Genomic DNA, 27,797 nt, shown 5'->3' on the forward strand with positions numbered 1-27,797 from the left:
ATGAGAATTGTTGTTAGTTAACATTGCCAAGTTGACGATGGATTTCACGCTATAAAAGCCAACTCTGAGAGTTGTATGAAAAATCGAATCGAAAATGATCGAATCGAGGGTCCAATATTGAACATCGAATCAAATCGAGGTCTGGGTGAATCGTTGCAGCCCTATTACCGGTACATGCTACTGGCCACTGCATAGTTGGAAGACAACTGTGGAACAATAATGTAATGAATGGTAAACAATAAAGAAATGTATCTACGCTTGACCAAACCAATAAAGAGATTTTAGACAAATACATACAGAATACTATTTCGAGACCATTTACCTTTTACAGTTTTGTCACATAAATACTTGAGCACTAACTGTTGGAGATGTCAGCTGGTCTGAATGTTCAGTTTATATAGTGGTAAAATAAAGCTATGCAGATGGGAACCACAGACTACAACACATGTTGTCACAAATATGGTGTTGTATGAAACAAATTCTGAATTTATTCTCGTCTTAAAGCCAATGAAGCATTTCTTCAAGAGTACTGCAGTGTTCATACAAGTCACATGTGATTTCCTCATTAGAACATTGTTACATGTTAGAAATTGGGGGAAATATGTTAATGTAGGCCTCTGTAGTGAAGAATGGGTGTAGCATGCCTGTTGATAACTGTGCCTAGCTTAAAAAAACCCGCACATGTTACACCTAATTTTTTTAATGGGAAAGTTAGAATAAGACCTCCAGATTATAATATGAATACCAACATCCCTAACTTATTTTGTCCAGTATATAATACTGATCTAATAAAAATGAAATATTCTAAATATAGACATCATCAACTTATTTTATTCCTTAACAGATGCAATATCTAAATGTCAACTGCATCTCTCAGGCACTGAAGAAGTCTGCCCCATGTTATGTCTGGTATCCATCAGGCGAGAAGAAACTCCTCAGTTTTTGTCCAGCCTTGTTATCATTATTTGGGTTAGTTGCAGAAAACACAAGGCAGAATGTCAAGCATGCAGCAGCGAGAGGCTTGTCTCTTGCACTTGAATACCCCATGTCATAGCTGTTCCCCTTGAGGTGACTAAACCATAGCCCTCTTGAAGACTGTCATTATGTCTCCAAGTAGGCTGTCATTCATTATGTCCCAATGAAGATAGTCATGATGTCCCCATGGAGGCTGTCACAATATCCCACTCAAGGTTATCATGATGTTCCAAGGAAGATGGTCCCAATATCCACATGAGGATAGTCACAATGTCCTTATGAAGATAGTCACTGTGTCCCCATGAAGATAGCCACCATGTCCCATGAAGACAGACCATGTCCCAATGAAGATAGTCATGATGTTTCCATGAAGATGGTCACGATGTCCCATAAAGATCTTCACAATGTCCCCTTCAAGGCTCTAACGATGTCCCAATCAAGCCTGTCATGATGGTCCCATGAAGGCTGTCACAATGTTGTCCCAAGCAAGGCTATCACAGTGTTGTGAAATCAATCATATCCATATGAAGGCCATCATGTAAGATGTTGTCCCGATGATGTCCTACACAGTACAAAGTTCTATCATGACCTCCAGGTTGTTCCAGTCAACAGAAAGACCTGCAGAGTACCACGGTGTGATCCACCCCACAGCGGATAGTGTGGGCTGCTGCCGGCATCGACACCTGCCAAAAACAAATAACACCATTTAAATAAGTAGTGAGTGAGTGAATGAGTTAAGTTTTATGCCTCACACAGCAATATTCCAGCTATATGGTGGTGGTCTGTAAATAATCGAGTCTGGACCAGCCACTCTAGTGGTCAACAGCATGAGCATCAATCTACACAATTAAGATCAGATGACATGTCAACCAAGTCAGCGAACCTAACCACCCGATCCCGTTAGTCGCCCCTTATGACAAAAATGGGTTACTGAAGATCAATTCTAACCCGGATCTTCACCGGTAGCTTAAATAAGTAACAACACTCTTGCTGAAGTCACACATTTTGTGCTGAAGTGAGACAAGTTTCACCAACAAAGCACAGCACAACAATGGATACCAATTATTGTTGTTCAAACGATGCTGTTCAGGTTCCTAAAGAAACAGCTAAGTAACAGCATGTACCATCAGCATTAATCACTTAACATGAAATAATTCAATTCTTGACAATTATTGTTATTAAATAACATTTATGCTAATTTACTTAATTCCACATATTAAGAAATTATTAGAAATTAACTTTGTTATATTGATGAAAGAATTGCTTCTTTCGGATAAGCTGTTTTCCTGGTTTGTACCTAAACCCCCCACAAGAATCAACCTATTAAGCAGAAAGTGACACAGACGTTTACAAACAAGAACACATTGTACAGTGTAAACACCGCTATCACTTTCAGCCCTGGACGGTGACAATAGGTAATGGCTGACACAGACAGAATGTACAGTCACCCAAACCCTAATTATCACCTCCAGTCCGATCACTGTAGACAAGTCCATCTGAAATCCTGACACATCCACAATTGGTGCCCAGTGCACACTTAGACGATATCTGTCTACGTCCAAGTAAAAAGGACCAATCTTGCCACGGATAGGTCAGAATTATTGTGATATACCGACACAATCACTTACAGAACGTAACTCGAGAAAGTCTTCTTTTATCTACAACTAAGCTTATTTGATTTAACTCTGGTGACTCATCAGTACCGTTCCATTTTCTGGCGCTATCAATCCTGGTAAATGTAACAATGTTATGTGATGGAGGTGCGATAGGATTAGGGAAACAAAAAACAGCACATTGTCTTTTTACGTGGAGAAAGTTGAAAGTTGTCTCATTATTGAAGTCAATGTCACCGAGAGCTGATCAATAAAACCAAGCATGAAACACTGCAAATGAGTTAAGTACGAAACACAGAGACGTGGGGCTGAAACTCACTTGATTTTCTTTTAAAACAATATTTAGAATAGTATAAATCAAATGAATTAAAATGTTAGCTTATAGCAGGGTAAAGATATGAAAAGAAATTCAATGATAATTTTATCACCCCCTGAACCCCCCTCTGGATCCACCAATGATATAAGTAATAGGAATACACCACTATGACTTTGATGGTTGAGTTAAAAGTATGATCTACATTCTGTTGAATGCATTGATTAGAGACAATATGTGATGACAAAATTGTTATACTGATCAACCCAGTAATGTCAGGACAGACCATTTCTTAAATGTTTCAAACAGCTCCATCTATGAGGGTGATGCCTCAGTGGGAGTGAGATGGGAGATTGAGGTAGTGAGTGAATACTTAGTTTTGTGTTTGTTTAACACCACACTCAGCAATATTCCAGCTATACGATTGTGGTCTCTAAATAATCAAGTCTGGACCAGACAATCCAGTGATTGACATCATGAACACTGATCTGTGCTATTGGGATACAATGACATGAATCAACCAAGTCAGCAAGCCTGACCACCCGAACCTGTTAGTCACCTCTTATGACAAGCATGGGTTGCTGAAGATGAGTGAGTGAGGTGATTGAGATATCAGTAGGTGAGACAGGGTGAATAAGGTGGTGAGTTATTCCGTTGGGGGAATTAGTGAATGAAGTAATCAGTGAGGTACGAGTAGGTGAGGTAGTGATGGAATAAGGTGGTGAGTTATTTGGATGAGTGAGTGAATGAAGTAATCAGTGAGGTACTAGTAGGTGAGGTAGTGATGGAATAAGGTGGTGAGTTATTTGGCTGAGTGAGTGAATGAAGTAATCAGTGAGGTTGCAACTGAAATGAGGTGAAAGAGTATTTGAGTGTGTGAGTGAGTTGAGTGAGTAGAATGGGTTGGTGAGTGGTAGAATGCCCAACAAAGTCAATACACCAATCTATTCCGAGTAAGCTTAGATCCACATCCTCATACAGGCAGTCTTCCAAGACAACCAAGGCTTATCCATTATCAGCAACCATTTTGACCACTAAATTCTGATTTCAGTAACCAGTGACTATAAATGGGTTCCACTGACTACTTCCATATTCTCCCCGAAAGCCTGGAGAGACCACACTTGCTCTATGTCAGTATTGATTGGTACAGATGGTTTTCAACCCACGACTATGACAATCAGAAAGTCCGTTCCGCACAGTACCAGCACATAAGCCACTATTTATTTTAGTCAGGTTTCAAGACGGTAATATATCGTTACCGCAGGCTGGCTAGCAGTCTGGCAACACGACCAACTAATCTGTTAATACTGGTCACAGTGGCTGGTTAACACATCAGTCCGGAACCTCCCGACACACATTGTAGAGCTGTGTAGTAAAGGTCCGGAACCCTTAACACATCAACTTGTAGCTAGTGCGAGCAGCACGCAATACACTGGCGGACTGTACATTATTGATGATTAAACAATGAGGAACATAGTGCCAAACTCACAGTCACGGCGAGACTGGAGCAATAGAGCAGTCAGCGTATATAATCATACAAACAACGTGCTTGCCGGGATACATTATGTACGAGGTGGTCGCAGGGAGGATGTGGAGAGAGTGGATGCTGCATTTAATCTGGTTGTTTTACAATCAAGTAACACACGATTTGAAAATGTTCAATGTATTTACATACAAGAACCAAAAATGTTGCCAATTATTGTACGCTAAAAGGAGCCTATATTTTCTACACCATCAGATTTTGTACCGATTTTGTTCGATGTCTGCTGTGATAACTTAGCTCAAAGCTACTTGTACATATTTCCTCAATACATAGCCACAAGTATCTTCGTTGGTACATGATTTTATTCAAAACATGCTTGTTCACCTGGCAATATTCTAGCTATATGGCGGCAGTCTGTAAATAATTGAGTCTGGACCAAATAATCCAGTGATAAACAGCATGAGCATCGATTTACACAATTGGGATACGAAGACATGTGTCAACCAAGTCAGCGAGCCTGACCACCTGATCCCGTCAGTCGCCTCTTACGACAAGCATGGGTTGCTGAAGATCAATTCTAACCCGATCTTCACAGGTATCCCGGTAGGATGAGATGGTAATGCTTAACCATGTAGCACATCAGGCAGCTTGGGTAGTATACCTCCCAGGAAGCTGAGAATGACATTCAAGACCACGCTGGGTAATAATTGTGTGGCACTTTGAGGATGGCAGTGAGTGAAATGTAGTGCACCATAAATTTACTCAACAATAAGACCATGATAAATGTAGTATATCAATTTTTGCTTCATGATTCTCAAGTCTCTTCAGTTGTATAATACCGATACCAGTGTTCTCAACTTCCTTTACAGGACGAAATAAATACATACACAGTCTAAATAAAATGATGCTGGTAACAATGACATCCATCAACACACAAGCCTTGAACTATTTGTTTCAAAGAAACAAGCAAGAACATACCATCAGTGTTTTACAATAACTATCTCAACTTTTGTTTGATGTGGGTATTACCCAGCTCTGTGCAAAGATATAGGATATCAATAAACCAGGTTTTATAGGCTATCCTAGCTGGGGTATTGGCTAAATATAGATTCATCAGAATTTAGAAGCACATATTTTATGTCTTTGTAAAGAATTTGGAAAATCCACCTTCCAATCTTAAACTGATTTATGGCAGTATTTTCAGAATCGCTTCTCTGGCGTTGGACAGGTTGACATTTGTGCAGATATCAATCCCGCTACAAACCAGATCTTGTTTGATGAAGGTCACGGCGACCTACCTGCCTGTCAAACAACTGGAAACACGCCATAACTAATGGATATATGTCATTCTTTGATGAAATAGCATTCCTAATAACCTTACATTACATGCATGGAAATGATGACAGTGATCAAATCATTCCTGACAAAACAACTTTAGGCTCTGTAGCATCTCACAGATATGAAACAATTGTTACATACAAAAACTGAAAATACTAGCAAATTCAGTGAAAGGAAACAATATGACAAAAAATCAAATCAAAGCTTATCCTGCTTGGTGTTTACAGACAATTATTCTTTGTTTGTTCAGACAATGTGGTGTTGACACAGTTCCGTTACATACTACACAGGGAGTGCCGAGATTCTTATGTTCACTTCCTGTCAACGATGTTACCTGGTCAAGATCGGAAATTGATAATGGCAGGTGAAGATTGTATCTGTATGATTGTGCATGGCACTGTCAACACAAGCCTTTCTACAAGGAAAAACAAGACCACAATCGATGTATGGGGTTGACAAATATAAAAAATGGCACTGCACTTAAGGTAACCTTTAGCAGAATTTTTTCTAATGAATATGGATAAAAGGTTTTCTCACTTTTATTCATTAATATTATTTACATTATTTTTTATTGCTATTATTATTGGGCAGTGGGGTAGCCTTGTGATTCAAGTGTTTGCTCATCACACCAAAGATCTGGTTTCGATTCCCCACATGGGTAGAACATGTGAAGGCCATTTCTGGTGTCTTGTCATGATATGGCTGGAATATTGTGAAAAGTGGCGTAAAACCATACTCACTATTATCATCATTATTGCTTGTGACAACTTGATACAGATAATACATGTACATACATATGCTGACTTCATATAAACATGCCCAAATTGATCCATTACTGAATGGGTACCAGGAAGGATGAGCGTGTGAGTTAAGTTTTACACCACTTTTAGCAATATTCCAGCAATATCACAGTTGGGGACACCAGAATATGCTGTCTCCCAAGGCAAGTGACTTCATATGAAACATACCCTTGTTGATCCAGCACTGAATGGGTGCCAAGAAGGATGAGATGGTAATGGCACTGTTAACTTTCTCGGGCCAATTAGATTAAAAAAAAGGAAAAAAAAGAAGAGTTTTTCAAAGTATTTTGAAAAACTCTTGATCAAATTTAGGTGATGAAAATTGTGGGAACGAAGATGTGATGTTTTAACTTCAATGAGAAGTGCTTTCTGTGGAAATTATATTCAGATTAAGAGAATTTAAGAGCACTGCTAACATATATAGGCCAAATAATGGTACAAATATAGTGGAAATGACGCCTGTTCTACTGCCTACACACATCTCAAATTTCAATACATTAAAAAACAATGGCTTTGAATTAGCAATAAGATGGGGACTTCCTGCTGTGATTGCCGTACAGAACATCAAATTGGTGCTTTGACCAAATTGGTGTGTCACCATTAGTGGAGACAAGTATGTGAAGTTTCATTTTCTTTGGTCCAGTGGTTTCTGATACGACGATGTTTACAATGCAAACCGGATGACTGATACTTGAGGCTGAACAAGACCATGACAAGCTGACTTGACTTTCCACATGTGAGTAAACAGGTCTGCATTGTAAACTGTAAACAAAAGATCTGCCACTATTCAGACACAGTACCTGTTACACTGTACATCATAAAGTGAGTGAGTGAGTTTAGTTTTATGTCGCACTCAGCAATATTCCAGGTATATGATGGCGGTCTGTAAATAATCGAGTCTGGACCAGACAATCCAGTGATAAACAGCATGAGCATCGATCTATGCAATTGGGAACTGATGACATGTGTTAACCAAGTCAGCGAGTCTGACCACCCAATCCCGTTAGTCGCCTCTTACGACAAGCATGGGTTACTGAAGATCAATATTCTAACCCGGACCTTCGCGGGTCCCGTACATCATAAAGAATACAAAGGGTGTAGTGTTGGTCAGTAATGTAACATGCAGTGTAGCCTACAAGAATAGACCAAACCAGATCTTGTTAGATGAGTGAGTTTAGTTTTACGCCGATTTTAGCAATATTCCAGCAATATCACGACGGGGAACACCAGAAATGGGCTTCACACATTGTACCCATGTGTGGAATCGAACACAGGTCTTCAGCACGGCGAGCGAATGCTTTAACCACTAGGCTTAACGAACACCAGAAATGGGCTCACACATTGTACCCATGTGTGGAATCGAACACTATGGTCTTCGATGAAATGCTTTAACCACTAGGTAATGTTCGATGAAATTTTTGGTAAATTCATTTTTGACAAATTTTTAACAATAAACATCCATGCAACAAAGTTTAGCCAAAAGTTGCAGGCAACAAGGACAGATGTCTCATGTACATTAATTTTGTAAGTTGTGAACCTCACTCCTTCACAAAGAATGACCTGATCCATTCAGTGACTCTTTCAGTAATTCAAGCCCAAAAAACTTTTGTGGTGTGCAGATATAAACATCACACATGGTTAGCTCGAATAGGCTTCAGTATATATCTGGAGTCTTCTATTAGAAAGGGTATATATATATATTACAACTGCTTTAAAATAATTTGTTGTCAACCTTTTCATCAATCCTTCAAAAGTGAGAACATATACAGAAAGTACATTTACATCATTTTCTATTGATGGGTTTTGCTCTGTGAAATACACACTGCCATACACACACACTGGTTTAGTTCTGGTCTGTCAATCCCTAAACTGAAACATTCTAGTGTTAGCCTGGTGAAAATTAGACTACCTCTAACCCTTCATCAATGTGTCTGTGTGTTTGTAATTTAATGCCGACTCAGTAATTTTCAAGCTGCATGATGGCAGTGTGTGAATAATCCAGTGTTTGATATTACAACACTCCACACTGATGGGACACGCTAACAACAAGTCATCCAGCCTGCCCAACTCATATACTGCTGTCTCATATGACAAACCCAGCTTGCTTAGGACAACTTCCAGTTACTTATTGGTTGGTTGTTTTGTTGTTGTTTTTTGTTTTATTTATTCATCTTTTTTTAGGTACAAAATCATGACATCAAATCACAACCAAACATAAACCATGCGTTTGTATACAGAGTTTGGCAGTATTGACAAGCATGTCATAGCAAATGACATTGTAGGAAAAAGGGTCAGTTGTACGTTAGTATCAATCAAACAGTTGATGGCAATCAGACCAGAATCCAACAAATTTGGTCAAGTTACAAGAAGAGATGGCATGTGTTCTCTCGATATTGTAGATTTTACTTTTCTACTTTCTGATCATATCGAAACTTGGTGTACAAGTATATATTCGTATTTTAAAAAGAGTAAATTTGACAACTGTTATCAGGAGATTAAGGGCATTGTTCCTTTTATCAGAGAATCCAAATATGATTTTCTTCTTATCGATATTCAATGTGATATCTGTTATGTTCTTATCCAATTGGAAAATTGATTCCATATGTTTCTAGATTTTGGACAGTCGTAAAAGAGATGAATTGCTTTGTTGTTTAACGGCGCACTCAGCAATATTCCATCTATATGGTGGCGGTCTGTAAATAATCGAGTCTGGACCAGATAATCCAGTGATCGATCAAGCATCGATCTGAGCAGTGATCGATCAAGCATCGATCTAAGCATCGATCTACGCAGTGATCGATCAAGCATCGATCTACGCAATTGCAATACAATGACGTGTGTCAACCAAGTCAGTGAGCCTGACCACGATCCCTTTAGTCGCCTCTTACGACAAGCATGGGTTGCTGACGACCAATTCTAACCCCTATCTTCATGGGGCACTTAATAAAAAATGTCAATGAGAAATGATTTACTGCTTGAATACCAAACCCTCATTTTGAAAGTTACTTTAGATAATACACGTTTTTCAGAAGTGATGATTTCTACCTCAAAATCTAAAACATACATATCTCAAAGATGAATTTAATCCAACTACTTCTTACAACAGTATCTAGTTGCTTCCCAGCTGTCTGTACTTCCTGCAGCCATATCAGTTCCCCACTAAAAACGTTTCAACAAATTACAAAGTACATGTCAAACATTTTACTGCAGTGAGTCTACCCATAACGGGTTATTGGATTTGATGCAATATACTTTCTGATAAAAACATGCTTGGCTTTGAACAATGTTCAAATTGGCAATTTCAGCATATGTCACGATGTTCAGCTTCAAGAACATCGATGTTCGATGTTATGTCAAGATAACCCACACAATGTACAGCTCTATTATGTAAAAAAACCCAACACAATGTTCAGCCAAATCACGTCAAGGACACCTACACAATGTTCAGCCAAATAATGTCAAGGACACCAAGACAATGTTCAGCCAAATCACGTCAAGGACACCGACACAATGTTCAGCCAAATCATGTCAAGGACACCTACACAATGTTCAGCCAAATCATGTCAAGGACACCGACACAATGTTCAGCCAAATCATGTCAAGGACACCTACACAATGTTCAGCAAAATCACGTCAAGCACACCTACACAATGTTCAGCCAAATCACGTCAAGGACACTGACACAATGTTCAGCCAAATCACGTCAAGGACACCGACACAATGTTCAGCAAAATCATGTCAAGCACACCTACACAATGTTCAGCCAAATAATGTCAAGGACACCAAGACAATGTTCAGCCAAATCATGTCAAGGACACCTACACAATGTTCAGCCAAATCATGTCAAGGACACCTACACAATGTTCAGCCAAATCATGTCAAGGACACCGACACAATGTTCAGCCAAATCACGTCAAGGACACCGACACAATGTTCAGCCAAATCATGTCAAGGACACCTACACAATGTTCAGCCAAATAATGTCAAGGACACCAAGACAATGTTCAGCAAAATCAAGTCAAGGACACCGACACAATGTTCAGCCAAATCATGTCAAGGACACCGACACAATGTTCAGCCAAATCATGTCAAGGACACCTACACAATGTTCAGCCAAATCATGTCAAGGACACCTACACAATGTTCAGCCAAATCATGTCAAGGACACCGACACAATGTTCAGCCAAATCACGTCAAGGACACCGACACAATGTTCAGCCAAATCATGTCAAGGACACCTACACAATGTTCAGCCAAATAATGTCAAGGACACCAACACAATGTTCAGCCAAATCATGTCAAGGACACCGACACAATGTTCAGCCAAATCATGTCAAGGACACCGACACAATGTTCAGCCAAATAATGTCAAGGACACCGACACAATGTTCAGCCAAATCATGTCAAGGACACCTACACAATGTTCAGCCAAAATCACGTCAAGGACACCGACACAATGTTCAGCCAAATCCGTCAAGGACACCGACACAATGTTCAGCAAAATCCGTGCACACACCGACACAATGTTCAGCCAAATAAATGTCAAGGACACCAAGACAATGTTCAGCCAAATCATGTCAAGGACACCTACACAATGTTCAGCCAAATCATGTCAAGGACACCGACACAATGTTCAGCCAAATCATGTCAAGGACACCGACACAATGTTCAGCCAAATCATGTCAAGGACACCGACACAATGTTCAGCAAAATCACGTCAAGGACACCTACACAATGTTCAGCCAAATCATGTCAAGGACACCCACACAATGTTCAGCCAAATCATGTCAAGGACACCGACACAATGTTCAGCCAAATCATGTCAAGGACACCTACACAATGTTCAGCCAAATAATGTCAAGGACACCCACACAATGTTCAGCAAAATAATGTCATGGACACCGACACAATGTTCAGCCAAATAATGTCATGGACACAGACACAATGCCCAGCCAAATCATGTCAAGGACAACCACACAATGTTCAGCCAAATAATGTCATGGACACCAACACAATGTTCAGCCAAATAATGTCAAGGACACCTACACAAAGTTCAGCCAAATAATGTCAAGGACACCGACACAATGTTCAGCCAAATCATGTCAAGGACACCGACACAATGTTCAGCCAAATCATGTCAAGGACACCGACACAATGTTCAGCTAAATCATGTCAAGGACACCGACACAATGTTCAGCCAAATCACGTCAAGGACACCTACACAATGTTCAGCCAAATCATGTCAAGGACACCTACACAATGTTCAGCAAAATCATGTCAAGGACACCTACACAATGTTCAGCTAAACCATGTCAAGGACACCTACACAATGCTCAGCTAAATCACATCAAGGACACCTACATAATTTTCAGCCAAGTCATGTCAAGGACACCCACACAATGTTCAGCCAAATCATGTCAAGGACACCTACATAATTCTCAGCCAAGTCATGTCAAGGACACCTACACAATGTTCAGCCAAATCACGTCAAGGACACCTACACAATGTTCAGCCAAATCATGTCAAGGACACCTGCAGCCAAAACGTGTGAAGATTCGCGATTGAATTGAAGATTGGGGTTAGATTTGATCTTCAGCGACCCATGGTTGTCATAAGAGGCGACTGATGGGAGCAGATGGTTAGGTTTGCTGACTTTGTTGACCCATGTCATCATATCCCAGTTGGGTAGATCGATGCTCATGCTGTTGATCACTGGATTGTCTGGTACAGACTCAGTTATTTACCACCGCCATATAGTTGGAATATTGCTGAGTCGGGCAATAAACAACAAACCATCCAACCAACCTACAGCCAGATCATGTGTAGTATGCCTACATAAATATTCAACTCAATTACTTGAAGAACACCTACACAATGTTCAGCCAAATCTTGAGAAGAACAACCACACAATGCTCAACTTAAATACTTCAAGAACACCTCCACAATGCTCAGCTTAAATACTTCAAGAACACCTCCACAATGCTCAACTTAAATACTTCAAGAACACCTCCACAATGCTCAGCTTAAATACTTCAAGAACACCTCCACAATGCTCAGCTTAAATACTTCAAGAACACCTCCACAATGCTCAGCTTAAATACTTCAAGAACACCTCCACAATGCTCAACTTAAATACTTCAAGAACACCTCCACAATGCTCAACTTAAATACTTCAAGAACACCTCCACAATGCTCAACTTAAATACTTCAAGAACACCTCCACAATGCTCAACTTAAATACTTCAAGAACACCTCCACAATGCTCAGGGCCTAGATTTTCTAAGCTCTCTTAGCGCTACGATAGCCGTAAGTGCCATACATTAGCATTAACTTACGACTGTCTTAGCGCTAAGAGCCCTTCGAAAATCTAGGCCCAGGTCCATAATGTCCACCAGACCTGCCACTAAACTGTCAAAAATGGTGCATGCGTCCTTCTGTGGTATTTATATAATTAATCCCATGAGATGCTTTTACAGTTTCATGAATATGTGGCCATCACGACTTGCATGTAATCTAATTTAATTTAAATAAAGATGTTGTCTCATCCACACCTCTTTCTATACACCTAACGGGGCGGTGGGGTAGCCTAATGGTTAAAGCGTTGGCTCGTCACGCCGAAGACCCGGGTTCGAATCCCCACATGGGTACAATGTGTGAAGCCCATTTCTGGTGTCCCCTGCCGTGATGTTGCTGGAATATTGCTAACAGCGGCGTAAAACCAAACTCAGTCAGTCAGTCAGTCTATACACCTAACATGTCGCATATGTTAGTTCATGTCATGACTCAGGGGTAGCGTATACCCTTCCTTAATTCAGAATCCTAGACATCCTCTCGTATATCACCCTCATCTACTTTATTCTGTCTGAGGTGAGATGAAATCATGCTCGAGACGCTTTCAAGATTTGATGAACTTCCCCAAAATACTACTCCTCATTATCAATGTATTATGATTATACTTATTACAATTAGAGTATAATTACAATACGTTTCCCCTTCCTAAAACATGTTCTGTATTTGACGTAGTACTGTTACAAGTTAGTTACTCCAATAGAAATCCCTCCCAATAAGGTCCTATTTGTTGGTTCATTTTGATCACTGCCATAAGTGTGTTTGTTGCTTAATGTCACACATAGCAATATTCCAGACATATGACAGCAACCTGTAAATTATTAAGTCTGTAACAAAAAAATTAACATCTAACATGGTGAAGGTATGACAGCACGCAGATATCCATATTGCCAGTGTGATCATCGATCATTTAGTCCCCTTGCAAGCATTAAGACTTCTGTTGCTCGAGACCTAAATGTGTAATCCTCATGACAGTTGTCAGAAGTAATCAAACAGTTTGTGTTCAGGTGGAATGGAGTGTGTTGTGGTCAAACCAGGGCAGTTGTTCGAGGCTTCCAGTGATTGAGCTCTGTCCTGCATGAGGGGGACTTAACATCTAGTATCACATCTCTGTTCTTAATTCAATCAGATTTTTCCAGTGATCATAAAAGTCTTGTACACCACAGCATGAAACTGTTATTGAACAAATAAAAGAAGTGCATCTACATTCTTAGGCTGATGAAGATATATGAATGGTGGGCTTGTGGGGTGACCCCATGGTTAAAGTGCTTGTTCATTATGCCAAAAGTCTGGGGTTTAATTCCCTCCATGGATACCTTATGTCCATTTCTTGATGTCCCTGACAAGGTATTACTGGAGTATTGCTGAAAGTGACATAAAAATATGCTCACTGACAGTACAGTGAGTGAGTGAGTGAGTGAGTGAGTGTGAGTGAGTGAGTGGAGTTTAGTTTTATGCTGCTTTTAGCAATATTCCAGCAATATCACGGCGGGGGACACAAAATACACATTGTACATTGTGGGGAATCGAACCCGGGTCGACGAGCATGAGGAACGAACGCTTTAACCACTAGGCTACCCCACCACCCCTTAATCAGTACAACAGTACATACTGGCCTCACCTCCAACAGAAAGATGGTGCTGGGTCACCCAATGGATAAACCATTAAATCGTCACACCCGACAAGTAAATTGTGTGAAGCCTGTTTCTAGTGTTCCCTGCCATAATATATTGCTATAAGTATATAATCAGACTCACTCACAAGCATGTTACGTATCATGGCATAACAAACTCAAATATCAAACGTGTCTATATGATGACCCTTCTGCCATACTTCTGGAACCGTTCCGACCTTCATATTCCAAGCCTCAGTCAATTGTCTATCCTATGATATTTATGTCGTAATAAAAAAACTACATGGATGTCCTTTATTTCCGAGCAATCGATATTGTGGTACAGACCCTGAACACCATCAGTGTCTGATTGTTGATGAAAAGGAGATTGTTGCTTCCCATACTTACATCAATGTATTCAGTGTAACTGCTATTGTACATTACAAAAAACTTGGAGCGTTTGGGGAAAGGCAAAAACTCTTGCTGTTAGAAGTTATCATTATAAGTATTTTGTGTTTCTAACTGGTGCAATATTGATCATATTAATGAATATTTCTTGTTCTCGAAACCTGTGCTGATTAACAACTAATTGTCAATGATAGGAACAGCAAGAGAATCCAGTCAAATATGACAAGCTGAGAGGTAGCCATCAGTTTTGGGTGTACTTTTTTATCGTAATGAAGCTTAATTTGGTAAAAATGTAAACACTCTTAAAAATATCAAAATACATTATATTTGATACTGATGAAACAAGTACTTTTAAATGCCAAGAGTCTTTATGTAAAAGACTGTTAAGACTGTCCCCTGAAGACTCTATGTTTGGTGACCCTCCCTAATGTCACATGGCACCTGCTAGTATATCACTGGTCTTTCATGGACAGCAGGATGCTGATGCTACACTGGAGAAGCTGCCTAGTGACGGTCAGAAAGGTCTGGTCGGCTGCTACTGCAGCGTGATCAATGGAGTTGATGGATAGCGCAGATTGGGTAGATGTAAAAGCAGGTCTTAAAGCACATGTGACTATCCTACCCGTATGTATATAGTGGTACTAAATGTTCTGACTGTGTTAGCACTGAGTGAGTGAGTGAGTGAGTGAGTGAGTGAGTGAGTGAGTGAGTGATTAATGGAGTGACAGATTGGGTAGATGTAAAAGCAGGTCCTAAAGCACATGTGAGTCGTGATGTAAAGGTTCTGAGTCAGGAGTGCTACTGTGAGCGTGATCAATGGAGTTGATGGATTTTTAGAATATTTTTGCATATTATGTGCATGTGTGGCTGCTTGTACTAGCCCAGACTTAGCTGGTTTTACAATGCAATCTCATTGAGATATCATGCCGCAGTAAAGCATGAATACCCGATTCAGACACATTATACTGAATCCGAGCCAACCAGTCCTTGTTGTATCCTTTAATACCGAGCACCAGGCAGGGACAAACAAGTGCCATATCTTAACATCTTTTGGTTTGACGAGGCCAGGGATCGAACCCGCAACCTTCCGCTCTCCCTGGCGGACGCTCTAACCACTACACCATGGAGGCGGTGAGTGAGTGAGTGGGTGAGTGAGCATTCTGCATGATACAGGGAACCTACAAGTGGATAACAGAGAGACAGAGAGACAGCCTGACTGAAACTGACTGATAACCAACCGACAGAGATAGAGTTAAGTTTAATCTAACCAGAGCAGCTTCAGTTCACCACTTATGGATTTTCCAGACTTCACACCAAGAAGCTGGAGGCGTTTTAAAACTGACCAGAAATCAATGGCAAAGAAAAACGTAAAGCATTGACAATAACAGAGTTACAGTTTGATTTGAACACCTGAGACTCTAATCTACCTTGAACAGGTACAAGTCAGGTACCGAAATAGATGGCTCACAAAACCATGCAGAGCACCATGCACACACTGAGTCAATCTGGGACCCGTTTCACAAAGCGATCGCAGCGCTACGACTGTCGTAAGTCTATGTTAAAGTATGGGAGTTACGATCACCTTAGCTTTACAACAGCTTTGTGAATCGGGGCCCTGGAGCCTTGATTCACAGGATAACAATGGCAGACAATATGTTGAAAACATCTTCTCCCCTGAGGGGCTGTGGGGTAGCCTAGAGGATAAAGCGTTCACTCGTCATGCTGAACACCTGGGTTCGATTCCCCACATGGGCACAATGTGTGAAGCCCATTTCTTGTGTCACCACCATAATATTGCTGGAATATTGCTAAAAGCCGCGTAAAACTAAACTCACTCACTCATTCTCCCCTAGAAATAATGATAAACCAAACTAGAACATACAAGCAACACTGTGGATGGTCAATAAGTCCTCTAGAACAGTTCAGGCATGGCAGTCAGTAACTGAAGAAAAAACACCATTGTCAAGCCTCTGGGTAGATTTTGGTCAACTGCCAGAAGCTAGGGAATCTTGAGTCAACAACATGTGGTGTAATTTGTCACCACAATCACCTACATTCACAGGTCCCCTGCTCTAGTAGACCTCGAGGTCTTCATTTCAGCCTCTACACTGAGTGCTCCCTTTAACCTCGAGGTTACACTCAACCTCCTCCACACCGAGACACAGTGTGCTGCATGAGACAGTTACAACTACCTTAGTGTCTTTCAAAGAGAAGAAGGAGGTTAAATATCCTACCACTGAGTCGATCTCAGCACCAATACATCAGATTAAACCCATGTTACTACCTTTAATAATCATATGGACATTCTCGAAAATGGAACGACACTTGCATGAGGTTAAAGGATCATCAAAAATTAAAGAAATTTAAACGTAAATTTGATGATTTCTGAATGTGTTTTTTTTAAATACGCAGCATTTATGATTTACTTGTTTACCTGCTGCAAAATCCATTCAAACTCAAACAAAAAACACTCAGATTAAATAATATGTGGCTACTTAATCGAAAAAAAGTATTAATCCCTTTTTTCTTCAAGAGTCTAAAATCTTCCACAACATGTCTGCTATATCAGAGTGTGGTCTCAGATCGAAGCCTGCCATTGATACGGGTACCAAGGAAATTATAGATATTTCATGTAGGATACTTAACTTGTCAATATCTGCCTCAAGAGGCCAGGGACGTCATGTTTAGGAACTGTCAAGGGAGATCAATCATCTTTAACTGTCAGCCAAAGTCCCCATGGTTTCAATCAAGACGTTGTGTGAGTGACTCTTTATGGTGAGACTGGTGACTGCAGTAGGATTTCTCCAGCACTTGGTGAAGGTGGACCTGGGTACTGCAGGGTAGACACATGGCTAGTTCCTACTTGTCGGAACTTCTCTCTCCTTAAACACTACTACATTTTGGGTTGAAATTTCTTGTCAAAAGAATTTATGAATGATAGTCAAATGTCTGTCTCAAAACGCTGATATCAAATGTTAACGATTAATGGAATTGCCAGATTCAGATACACTTTACAAGAGCACTTTACAATGGCACCAGGAACCGTCAGGGTTTTTGTTATAGCTTGGTTTACAGATATTTTCCATAAGAATGAATAGAATCTTCATATGTGACAAGGCAGGGGGCTGTGGCTGGAGTTACTAAACTTAACTGCTGTAGTGGAACTCAATCATTGCACAAGTGATGGCCAGATTCTAGAAATCCTACCTCCAAAGTTTCCTGCATGGGCAGTGACAGTAAAATTGTAACAAATGACAGTTACTCAGTTTTCCGGTTGGAGGAATTGTAAAACAAAATTTGGTTGAATTCCTTTATTTCAAACAGTGGCAGTCCCCAGAATTATAACATTTGTGCTCACCTGACATACTTGCGGGCAAAATGGCTACTGTCAGTCGTATTGTTGAGTATACGTAGTTTAAGCTCTTTAATATCATTGTAACATTTTCATACGTGTACATCCCCACATACCAGCTGGTTACTGTGTCTAGCTAGGTAGCATGTCCCAGGATTAGAAATGATTAGAATTAGTTGATTATACGGCTGAATTCTCACATACTGCTGTCAGATTCAGACATATCTTCAGAAGTACACAGTGTATAAGATCAGTGAACATCCAGACTCTTGAGGTCCATAATCAACTTTCACCTTTGTTTTGGTTTCTGTGTTGTTAAAAACAGCAATATTCCAGCAATATGGCAGCAACCAGTAACTAAACAATTCTGGATCAGACAAACCATTTATTGCTAATTTGAGCAACAAACCATCCTGGTGGGGTATGATAACACACAAGCAACCAGCCACTGACTACATTAAGTCAAGTCTTAACACAAGCACAAACTGCTAACCTGGACAACCCAGACAAAAATGAGATAGGCAGCATCCATCTCCTATGATGCAATTAACCAGGTGACCGCCTGATCCTTAAGTCGTCCCTGAAGACAATCACATGAAGGTGGGGACCTAACGCAGAATCTTTATACAGTCCTTATAATGTTGAACTGCAGGTCTACAGATTGAGCCGTCTTGATCAGAGGCCCTAACATTTGCAATAGGATTTTACTTCGTGACTATTAGATCTGAAACATTGGGGAGAAGTGTCGTCATTCAGAAAACATTTCTGGGGAGCAAAAGGATGAATCAGGCCACTAGACCAAACTATAAAAGAGCCTGCATTATTAATGAGGTTGCTAAAACAGATGCGCCAAACGGAACTTGGGCAGTTGATCGAGAAGACCTCGTCTGCCCGCCCTTGAAACTCTGCGGCTTGCGCTAATTGCCACTAGCACCCCCGACAGACAAACCTTGTAGGTGGCTAAAGAGCTGAGAGATCGCTGACTACAACTGACACAGCTCGCCCACCAGGGTTATCTATTGCTGGAGTTCTGTGATGCAAGAAGTGTACTAAAACCATGAACCAATTGAAAGCCATTGCTGGACCTCTCCATTGATTGCCCTTTAAAATGTTCCCATGAGCTGCTATTGTTTCAGAGTAGATGCTTTAAAGAGTCAATTATTGTACATAGTCTCACAACCCTCTGAAACCTGTACATGTATGACGTGTTACACACGATTTCTTGGAACCACCAGTGGGAACAGTATCAATACAAATGGGAGCTCTGGCAGCTGAGTCATCAGTACAACTTGTATTGATAGTTAGAATAGACAGTGATATCAGGGTTATTTATAATAAATGAGTGAGTGAGTTTAGTTTTAGGCTGCTTTCAGCAACATTCAAGCAATATCACACCAGAAATGGGCATCACACATTGTAACCATGTCGGGAATCCAACCTGGGCCTTGGCGTAACGAGCAAACACTTTAACCACTGGGCTACTCCACTGCCCCTTTATGGTAAGTAGTAACAGCAGCAATACAATAAGCAGTAGTGACAGTAACATCAGTTTATTATGAAGGGCATCAGCATAACAATAATATAAAGAAATAATAACAATAGCTCATGCTGTGCTAATATCAGCTCATGCTGTGCTAATCAGACTAATTAGGTAGTACTAGAAGCTGGAGCACACAATTAGTAGTGTTAGCATCAGCAACATCAGCAGTAAACAAGGAAGTTGCTCTCAGTTACATGCAAAAAAACAGAACTGACACATCTGCACATTTTCCTGAATGACCAAAATCCTATCCACCAGAAACATGCATGACCATTTTGACTTTACCCAATGTGGTGATAGCTGATCTTGAAATCTTCAGCTGATTTCAAGAATATATACCATTAAAAAAACGTAGGGGATATTGGATTTACAAGATTGATAAAATGCGTGAATGATAAAGCCAAGGAGGAAACAGATGATGAAGAGAAATTTAGGGAAAATGTGACAATTTATTCCATTCGTTTGGAAATGTTTCATCTGTATGGATATATATTACATTTTCTCACATGCATTGGCAGTGGCTAGTGGTATGCTCGCAAAATGGAATATCCCTAACTTTGTTTGAATGGTATATATCTATGTTCATCTTGGATTCCTAAAGTTGTAAAATGTTTCACAGCTTAGCCCTACAACATGTCCTACATACCCTGGGGGTGGTTTGGTACACAAAGAGGCACAAGTACTTGAACAGAGGCCTTGACCTTCAGTGACCAGTGCTCAAAACTTTACATTGTCTCATCTCTATGCTACACTTAATCCAACATGTCTAGAGTTATTGTGAACACCATCCAACTCACGTATGACCCTGTTTTTAAGAACAAGTATGTATCTCATAACACCTTTTGGTTTGATGCAGTTGAGATTGAACCACGAACCATCTTCTAAAGGCAGATGCTCTATCCACTACACCTTTGAGGCAGCAGCAGCAGCAGCAGTAGTAGTAGTAGTAGTAGTAGTAGTGGTGGTGGTGGTGGTAGTGGTGGTAGTAGTAGTGGTAGTAGTAGTAGTAGTGGTGGTGTAGTAGTGGTAGTAGTAGTAGTAGTAGTAGTAGTGATGGTGGTGGTAGTAGTGGTGGTGGTGGTGGTAGTAGTAGTAGTAGTGGTGGTGGTGGTAGTAGTGGTGGTGGTAGTAGTAGTAGTAGTAGTGGTGGTGGTGGTGGTAGTGGTGGTGGTAGTAGTAGTAGTGGTGGTGGTGGTGGTGGTAGTAGTAGTAGTAGTAGTGGTAGTAGTAGTAGTAGTGGTGGTAGTAGTAGTAGTAGTAGTAGTGGTAGCAGTAGCAGTAGCAGTAGTAGTAGTAGCAGTAGCAGTAGCAGTAGCAGTAGTAGTAGTGGTAGTAGTAGTGGTAGTAGTAGTAGTGACTGTGGTGTTGGTGTTGGTGTTAGTGGTACCATCATCATTAGTGGCAGTAATCAGCAGTAATCCCTCGGTAGCATCAATACAACCAATAACATCAGTAAACATCATTCAGCAGCCTTTCAAGTCACATCAAAGTAGTGGAATCCTATTTACAATGTAAAGCTTTGACGTATTTGAGAAACACAATTGCTGATGTCAAACAACTAAACTGCTCCTTTGAAGTGCCAGAAGAAAGTGATCATTAATCTCTAGAAGCATTACTCTGTTTGTCTGCTGTTGTTAAAGACTGACACACAGCACCATCTGCATCCCAGAGACAGCACGGAAACAACAATAAAACAACATAAACAACATTGGGGAACTGGTAAGAAACGTTCACGGCACTGACAATGTAAAGCAATTATTCCAAGGTTCACACTCTTCCTACGATGGACAGTCAAAATCATTTCATCAAGGACTTCAATGACATAAAATCACTATGTTACAGAGGATACAGTTTTACACTCCTTGTTCCCTGAATCATAGATATACCAAAATTTTCCAATGGATGCTTTTTTAAGTCTTAACAGACAAAAACTACTAAATCTATTATGAAAGTTGGGTTCTAATAATACACTGCATCCAGTCCGCAGCTGGGAAAACCTTCCTGACAGTCAGGCCGTTTTTTCTAGCTTCCCATGAAGAAATTCCGTCACATTTCCCCCGAAGGATTCCATCTCTTGTAGATAAAAATACCTGGTAATTAGTCATTGTTTGATCTCTGAAATGGAAACTGTCGGACAATTTACCCAGTCGATGAGTCAATACAACCTGCTCGAAATAATCAATAATATTCCTCTATGGAATCATATTGAAATGGAAATTGGATATCATTGCACAAACCCTTTGGGACTCAGTGTTGTCGGAAAAAATTACGGAATGCATTAACACGTTCATTACTGCTGAAACGATGGCTATTAGTTTTCTATTATTGCATGAAATGGACTCAGTCATAATGTCCATGTCTGCGCGTTATAAATAGTAATTGATCTTGATAGTAAGGACATAATAAGCTTCTCTCTCAAATGCTTAATTTGTGTGATATAAGATTATAATAGAAAATTAACAATTTTTAAAATTGTTTTTGGTTATTATTTCTACCAATTCATTGAAGAACACAAAATTGCCACTAAACAGGGACTGCAATCACTGTAAAGTGGAAGCTAGTTATAATAATGGCTAGAAATTATCAAGAAACTAGATGACACGTACTGAAATAAATCCGCCACATATAAATAGATCAGATAAACCAAAATATTTACTACCATTCACTTCAAATTAATGACTGTTCTCCCAAAGACAGTCGATAAAAAATTCTGTAAAATCTTCAAACGTGATGTCTTAAAAACTATAACAGCTTCCCTAAAATAATCTGTTAAAAATACAACAGCCATTGACGCGTGCAATTCCTATTTTCCCCACAAACAAAATGGTGACCCAAACTGCATCAAATCAGCTTAACAATTCTTTGAACTCTTAGAATAACCCAGTAAGCAGCTTCAAACCAAACACGATAACATTTTGTTTAACCTCCCTGCTGCATGGTTTAGCTACCTTACTTAAATCACTCAATAGCTGCTGAATTAAAAAAGTGCTCTGTACAATACTTTGAAAAGAGGTTTAAAGTTTTGAGAAAATCGGTTAATAAATGAGTGAGTGAGTATTGTTTTACGCCGTTTTTTAGCAAAATTCCAGCACCATCTGGGTGGGGGACAGCATGAATGAGCTCCACACACTGCACCAATGTAGGGAATTAAACCTGGCTGTTATATGTGATGAGCCAATGCGTTAACCTCCAGGCCCCTGTGTAGATGAAATACATCCAGACATCAACTACAGTCCGTTTGAGACAAAATGATACCGATGAATTGCAATCTGACACAAAAACAAATAGACATAAAAGAATCAAACCAACGCGGAGTGCAATAAAAACAACTGACCAACTCTAGCATAAAATTGCACAATTTTGTCACAAAATTAAAAAGTTGTTTAAGAAACTGTCATCATTTATTTGTGCGTTTTCCAAGTTTGTTACAAGGGCGCAGTGGCAACGAATGGAACAGCGTGAAAAGCGAGATGCACACGTGCATCAGTGACGTCAGAGACATGTGATTACTGCTGATTGACAAATCAGTCTATAATTTACAAAGTCTATGATTTCTTCAAGGATGAAAATGACAGGTGGAGACCCAAGTATGCAATTACTAAGTACATACAGCGCACTATTTGTGTAGTTGGGGTGTCATCTCGCCAGCTAAAAAAATTGTTGAGAACCGAAATGGTGATTCTACAAGCGATGGCTTACATCAGTGGGGTGTGTCAAAATCTTTGAAAGTTGAGAAACTTGATTCATTTCAGAGACAAATTGTTAAGAACGTTATCAGATGATTTTATGCTAAAAATGAATTTGTTTCTTTGCGTATTTTGCAGAAACAAATTGTTTCAGAAGATGAACTCCATACATCCAAGTATCAACTTTGGAAGTTACTACATAAATTTGGATTCAGTTACAAAAAGGTACAAGGTGAAAACAGGAGGGTAGTTTGCGAATGATCTGACATTGTCCGAATGAGGAACACCTATTTGCGAACAATAAGAAAAAAAAAGATGACGGTTATGACTGGTGAAGTATTCTTAGAGTCACTGACTGACTGAGTTTGGTTTTACGCCGCTTTTAGCAATATTCCAGCAACATCACGGCTGGGGACACCAGAAATGGGCTTCACACATTGTGCCCATGTGGGGATTCGAACCCGGGTCTTTGGCATGACGAGACAACGCTTTAACCATTAGGCTACCCCACCGCCCAAGTATTCTTAGAATGGGTACAAAATCAATTGGTTCCAGCCCTTCCTACAAAGTGCTTACTGGTAATGGACAACGCTTCCTATTACAGTGTTCAGGAACCGGACACTAAAGCTCCTTCATCAAACACCATAAAGGGGGACATAATATCATGGCTGGAAAAAGACAAAATACCATTTCCTCAAAAATCGACGAAACCTATTTTATACGAGATCATCAAATCTAACAAAACCGCTCCTGTTTATAAAGTTGACCAGTTTCTTAGAGCCGAAGGTCATGAGGTTTTGCGATTGCCGCCATATATCACTGTGATTTGAATCCCATTCAGCTTATCTGGGGTATTTTGAAGTCAGATGATGGTAGGCAAAACACAACCTTCAAACTAAGTGACGTCCAAAAGTTAGTGATTCAGTCCATGCAAAATATTTCACAAGAGACTTTGCAGAAGGTGGAGAGTGAGGTAGAGAACCAATACTGGACACAAAGTGGTCTAGACCATGCTCCCATAAAGCCAGTTATAGTTAGAGTGGACTCAGGCAGTAGTGGTACTGAGTCAGATTTGGATTCAGATTCCCATATTTTAACGTTTTTGCGGAATGCGTCGCCATTTTTCCTCTGTCTTTCAAAATAAGTCTTGTCCAGCTTTATTCAATAAAAACATCCCTGAAGAATGCCGTCCTGGAGTTCAATTTTAACAAAAAAACAAAGTTGGTATGATTCGCTGTCGGGATCTTCATCGGTATCATTTTGTCTCGGGTGGACGCTCTAACCACTACACCACGGAGGCGGTCTACTGGAGTTGGTCAAGACAAAAGGTCACAAGAGTGTTGCCAACTCAGGGGGCAGTGGGGTTTGCCTAGAGGCAATATATAATGGAAGGCTGCATAACATGATCCCGTCAGCAAAAGGTTGGTTTGTTGTTTAATGCAGCACTCAGCAATATTCCAGCTAATATGGCCCGCTGTCTGTAAAAAAACGAGTCTGGACCAGATGATCCAGTGATCAACAGCACAAGCATTGATCTACGCAACTGGGATAAAATGAGATGTGTCAGCCAAGTCAGCGAGCCTGACCAACTTATCCTGTTAGTCGCCTCTTACAACTTAGAATTCTAACCTGAATCTTCACGGTTCCAGCAACAGGTGATCTACTGGGGAGCCAGCACCATAAAAATTGTAAATTTATGTTGAAAACGACAGCCGTATTGGTACAATGATTGGCCATTAGGATGAGAAAAAAGACAAAATGAACAACAAAAACATCGCCATCTGTAAACAGATCTATGCATCAGTGTGAAAACTGTCCAACTGCAACTCTTGTTTAACTCCATTGCTCATATTACAGAGTTAGGACTATCAACAACCTATACAACACATGGTATTTATAATGCATTTTGGTGCAGAATGCCAGAATTCAAAGAAATCCAAAGGGAGCTAACTGACTATAACAGATTAACTAAATACGCAGCTTCCATCAATTCGAATATCGACATGTTTTATATGTACTGGTCAAGTTGCCATTTACTTTTTTGTTAGTTATTATGAATTGTAATGTGTATGCACTACTGTAAAAAGGCAAAAATAACAATTTATAAAAAGGAAATTTGTTTCATAAATGGTTGTAGGGCTAAACTAGTCTGAGAAGATATCAGGCTCACTTATAGCAAAAGTTTGGAAATATTATACAAAACTAAAACATGAATGAATGCTTGGGTCAGTATCATCACATCCAATATATTTCCAGCTGTTGTTTTCTATCTGGAGAAATAAATATTACCTACCTACCTACCATCACTTTCACCCATCTAGCGCAATTCAAACAATACTACGGGACATATAATTGGAAAAACTAACATATTTAATATGACTTTCATTATGACCATGTTTAAATCTGAAAAGATTTGCGTGGTTAAGTAATAAACTTTCATTTCAATATGGCCCGAGTGGAGGCCATGTTAAAATCTGAAATGATTTTAACAAGAGTTACAGTATTCACCCCTGCATATCGTGTACAAAGAGACTGCCTAAGTGATATACCCATCAGTCACGCTGGACTCCCATGTCAGACCAGCGCAGGTCATGAGCTCCACCTGTCATGCTGGTTCTGCTCCACATGTCAACCCACTGTCTCCTGCACCTGCATGGCAGTGCTGGAAGGTGAAGGTGTAGCTTGTGAATATGACCTTGTCTAATATCATTCTGGGTTGCAGTCTCATCAATTTTGTTTGTTTATGTTGAAATAAGAAATACTGTGACAAGCCTGAAGAGGTCAGGTTAAGTACTTGTGAAACTATTTCAAACAATGAAAGCAGTCTCACTGTCAAAGTCAGGTGATTCAGTGGATATTTCGGAATGTAAAACATTGTGAGAAACGGATGGCAGTTGATGGACAGACAGCTGACAACCTGACATAACATAACTGAAAACATAGATATTAAATTTGCTTACTTTGTGAAGTGTTTTTATTCTAACCACATGGCCAGGTTTGTATGGGAGGTTTGTTTGCAACTCAAGAGGGACTCAAAAATGTTTCAATCCTTGGTGCAAAATTTATGCCTAAACCTAAATTTATATATTTAAAATCCTGTGGGAAATGTCTCTGTTTAAATAGGGCAATTATGAACTGATAGCTAACTTCAGTCAGTTGTACAACCAGCCAACTTCAGTCAGTTGTACAACCATACCATTTCAGCATAAGGTACAATCATCCATTTCAGCATGAAGTACAATCATACCACTTCAGCAAGTAGTACAATCATGCCACTTCAGCATAAGGTACAATCATGACACTCCAGCATGTAGTACACTCATACCACTCCAGCATGTAGTACAATCATACCACTTCAGCATGTAGTACAATCATACCACTTCAGCATGTGGTACAATCATACCACTCCAACATGTAGTACAATCATACCACTTCAGCATGTGGTACAATCATACCACTTCAGCAAGTGGTACAATCATACCACTTCAGCAAGTGGTACAATCATACCACTCCAGCAAGTGGTACAATCATACCACTTCAGCAAGTGGTACAATCATACCACTTCAGCAAGTGGTACAATCATACCACTTCAGCATGTGGTACAATCATACCACTTCAGCATAAGGTACAATCATACCATTTCAGCATAAGGTACAATCATACCACTTCAGCATGTGGTACAATCATACCACTTCAGCACGTACTACAATCATACCACTCCAGCATGTAGTACAATCATACCACTCCAGCATGTAGTACAATCATACCACTTCAGCCAGTAGTACAATCATACCACTCCAGCATGTGGTACAATCATGCCACTCCAGCAAGTGGTACAATCATGCCACTTCAGCAAGTGGTACAATCACACCACTTCAGCATAAGGTACAATCATACCACTTCAGCATGTGGTACAATCATACCACTTCAGCATAAAGTACAATCATACCACTTCAGCCATAAAGTACAATCATACCACTTCAGCATGTAGTACAATCATGCCACTTAAGCATAAGGTACAATCAAACCACTCCAGCATGTAGTACAGTCATACCACCCCAGCATGTAGTACAATCATACCACTTCTGCATGTAGTACAATCATACCACTTCAGTTAGTGGTACAATCATACCACCCCAGCATGTAGTACAATCATACCGCTTCAGCATGTAGTACAATCATACCACTTCAGCATGCAGTACAATCATACCACTTAAGCATAAGGTACAATCATACCACTTCAGCAAGTGGTACAATCATACCACTCCAGCAAGTGGTACAATCATGCCACTCCAGCATGTAGTACAATCATGTCACTTCAGCAAGTGG

General features: G+C 40.0%; 1 protein-coding gene across 1 annotated transcript in view; it reads right to left on the bottom strand.

Annotated features, from left to right (window-relative positions):
* Nucleotides 1-460: 460 nt before the first annotated feature.
* The window catches only part of LOC124291085 (RCC1-like G exchanging factor-like protein), a 78,369-nt gene continuing 51,032 nt past the window's right edge, over nt 461-27,797 (bottom strand). The window contains 1 exon segment of the mRNA XM_046727990.1: nt 461-1,658. Within this exon segment, the coding sequence (XP_046583946.1) occupies nt 1,581-1,658 (78 nt within the window). The 3' untranslated portion in view covers nt 461-1,580.

This window comes from Haliotis rubra, unplaced genomic scaffold, assembly GCF_003918875.1.
Source record: "Haliotis rubra isolate DU_JTF1 unplaced genomic scaffold, ASM391887v1 Scf480, whole genome shotgun sequence".
NCBI classification, from domain to species: domain Eukaryota; kingdom Metazoa; phylum Mollusca; class Gastropoda; order Lepetellida; family Haliotidae; genus Haliotis; species Haliotis rubra.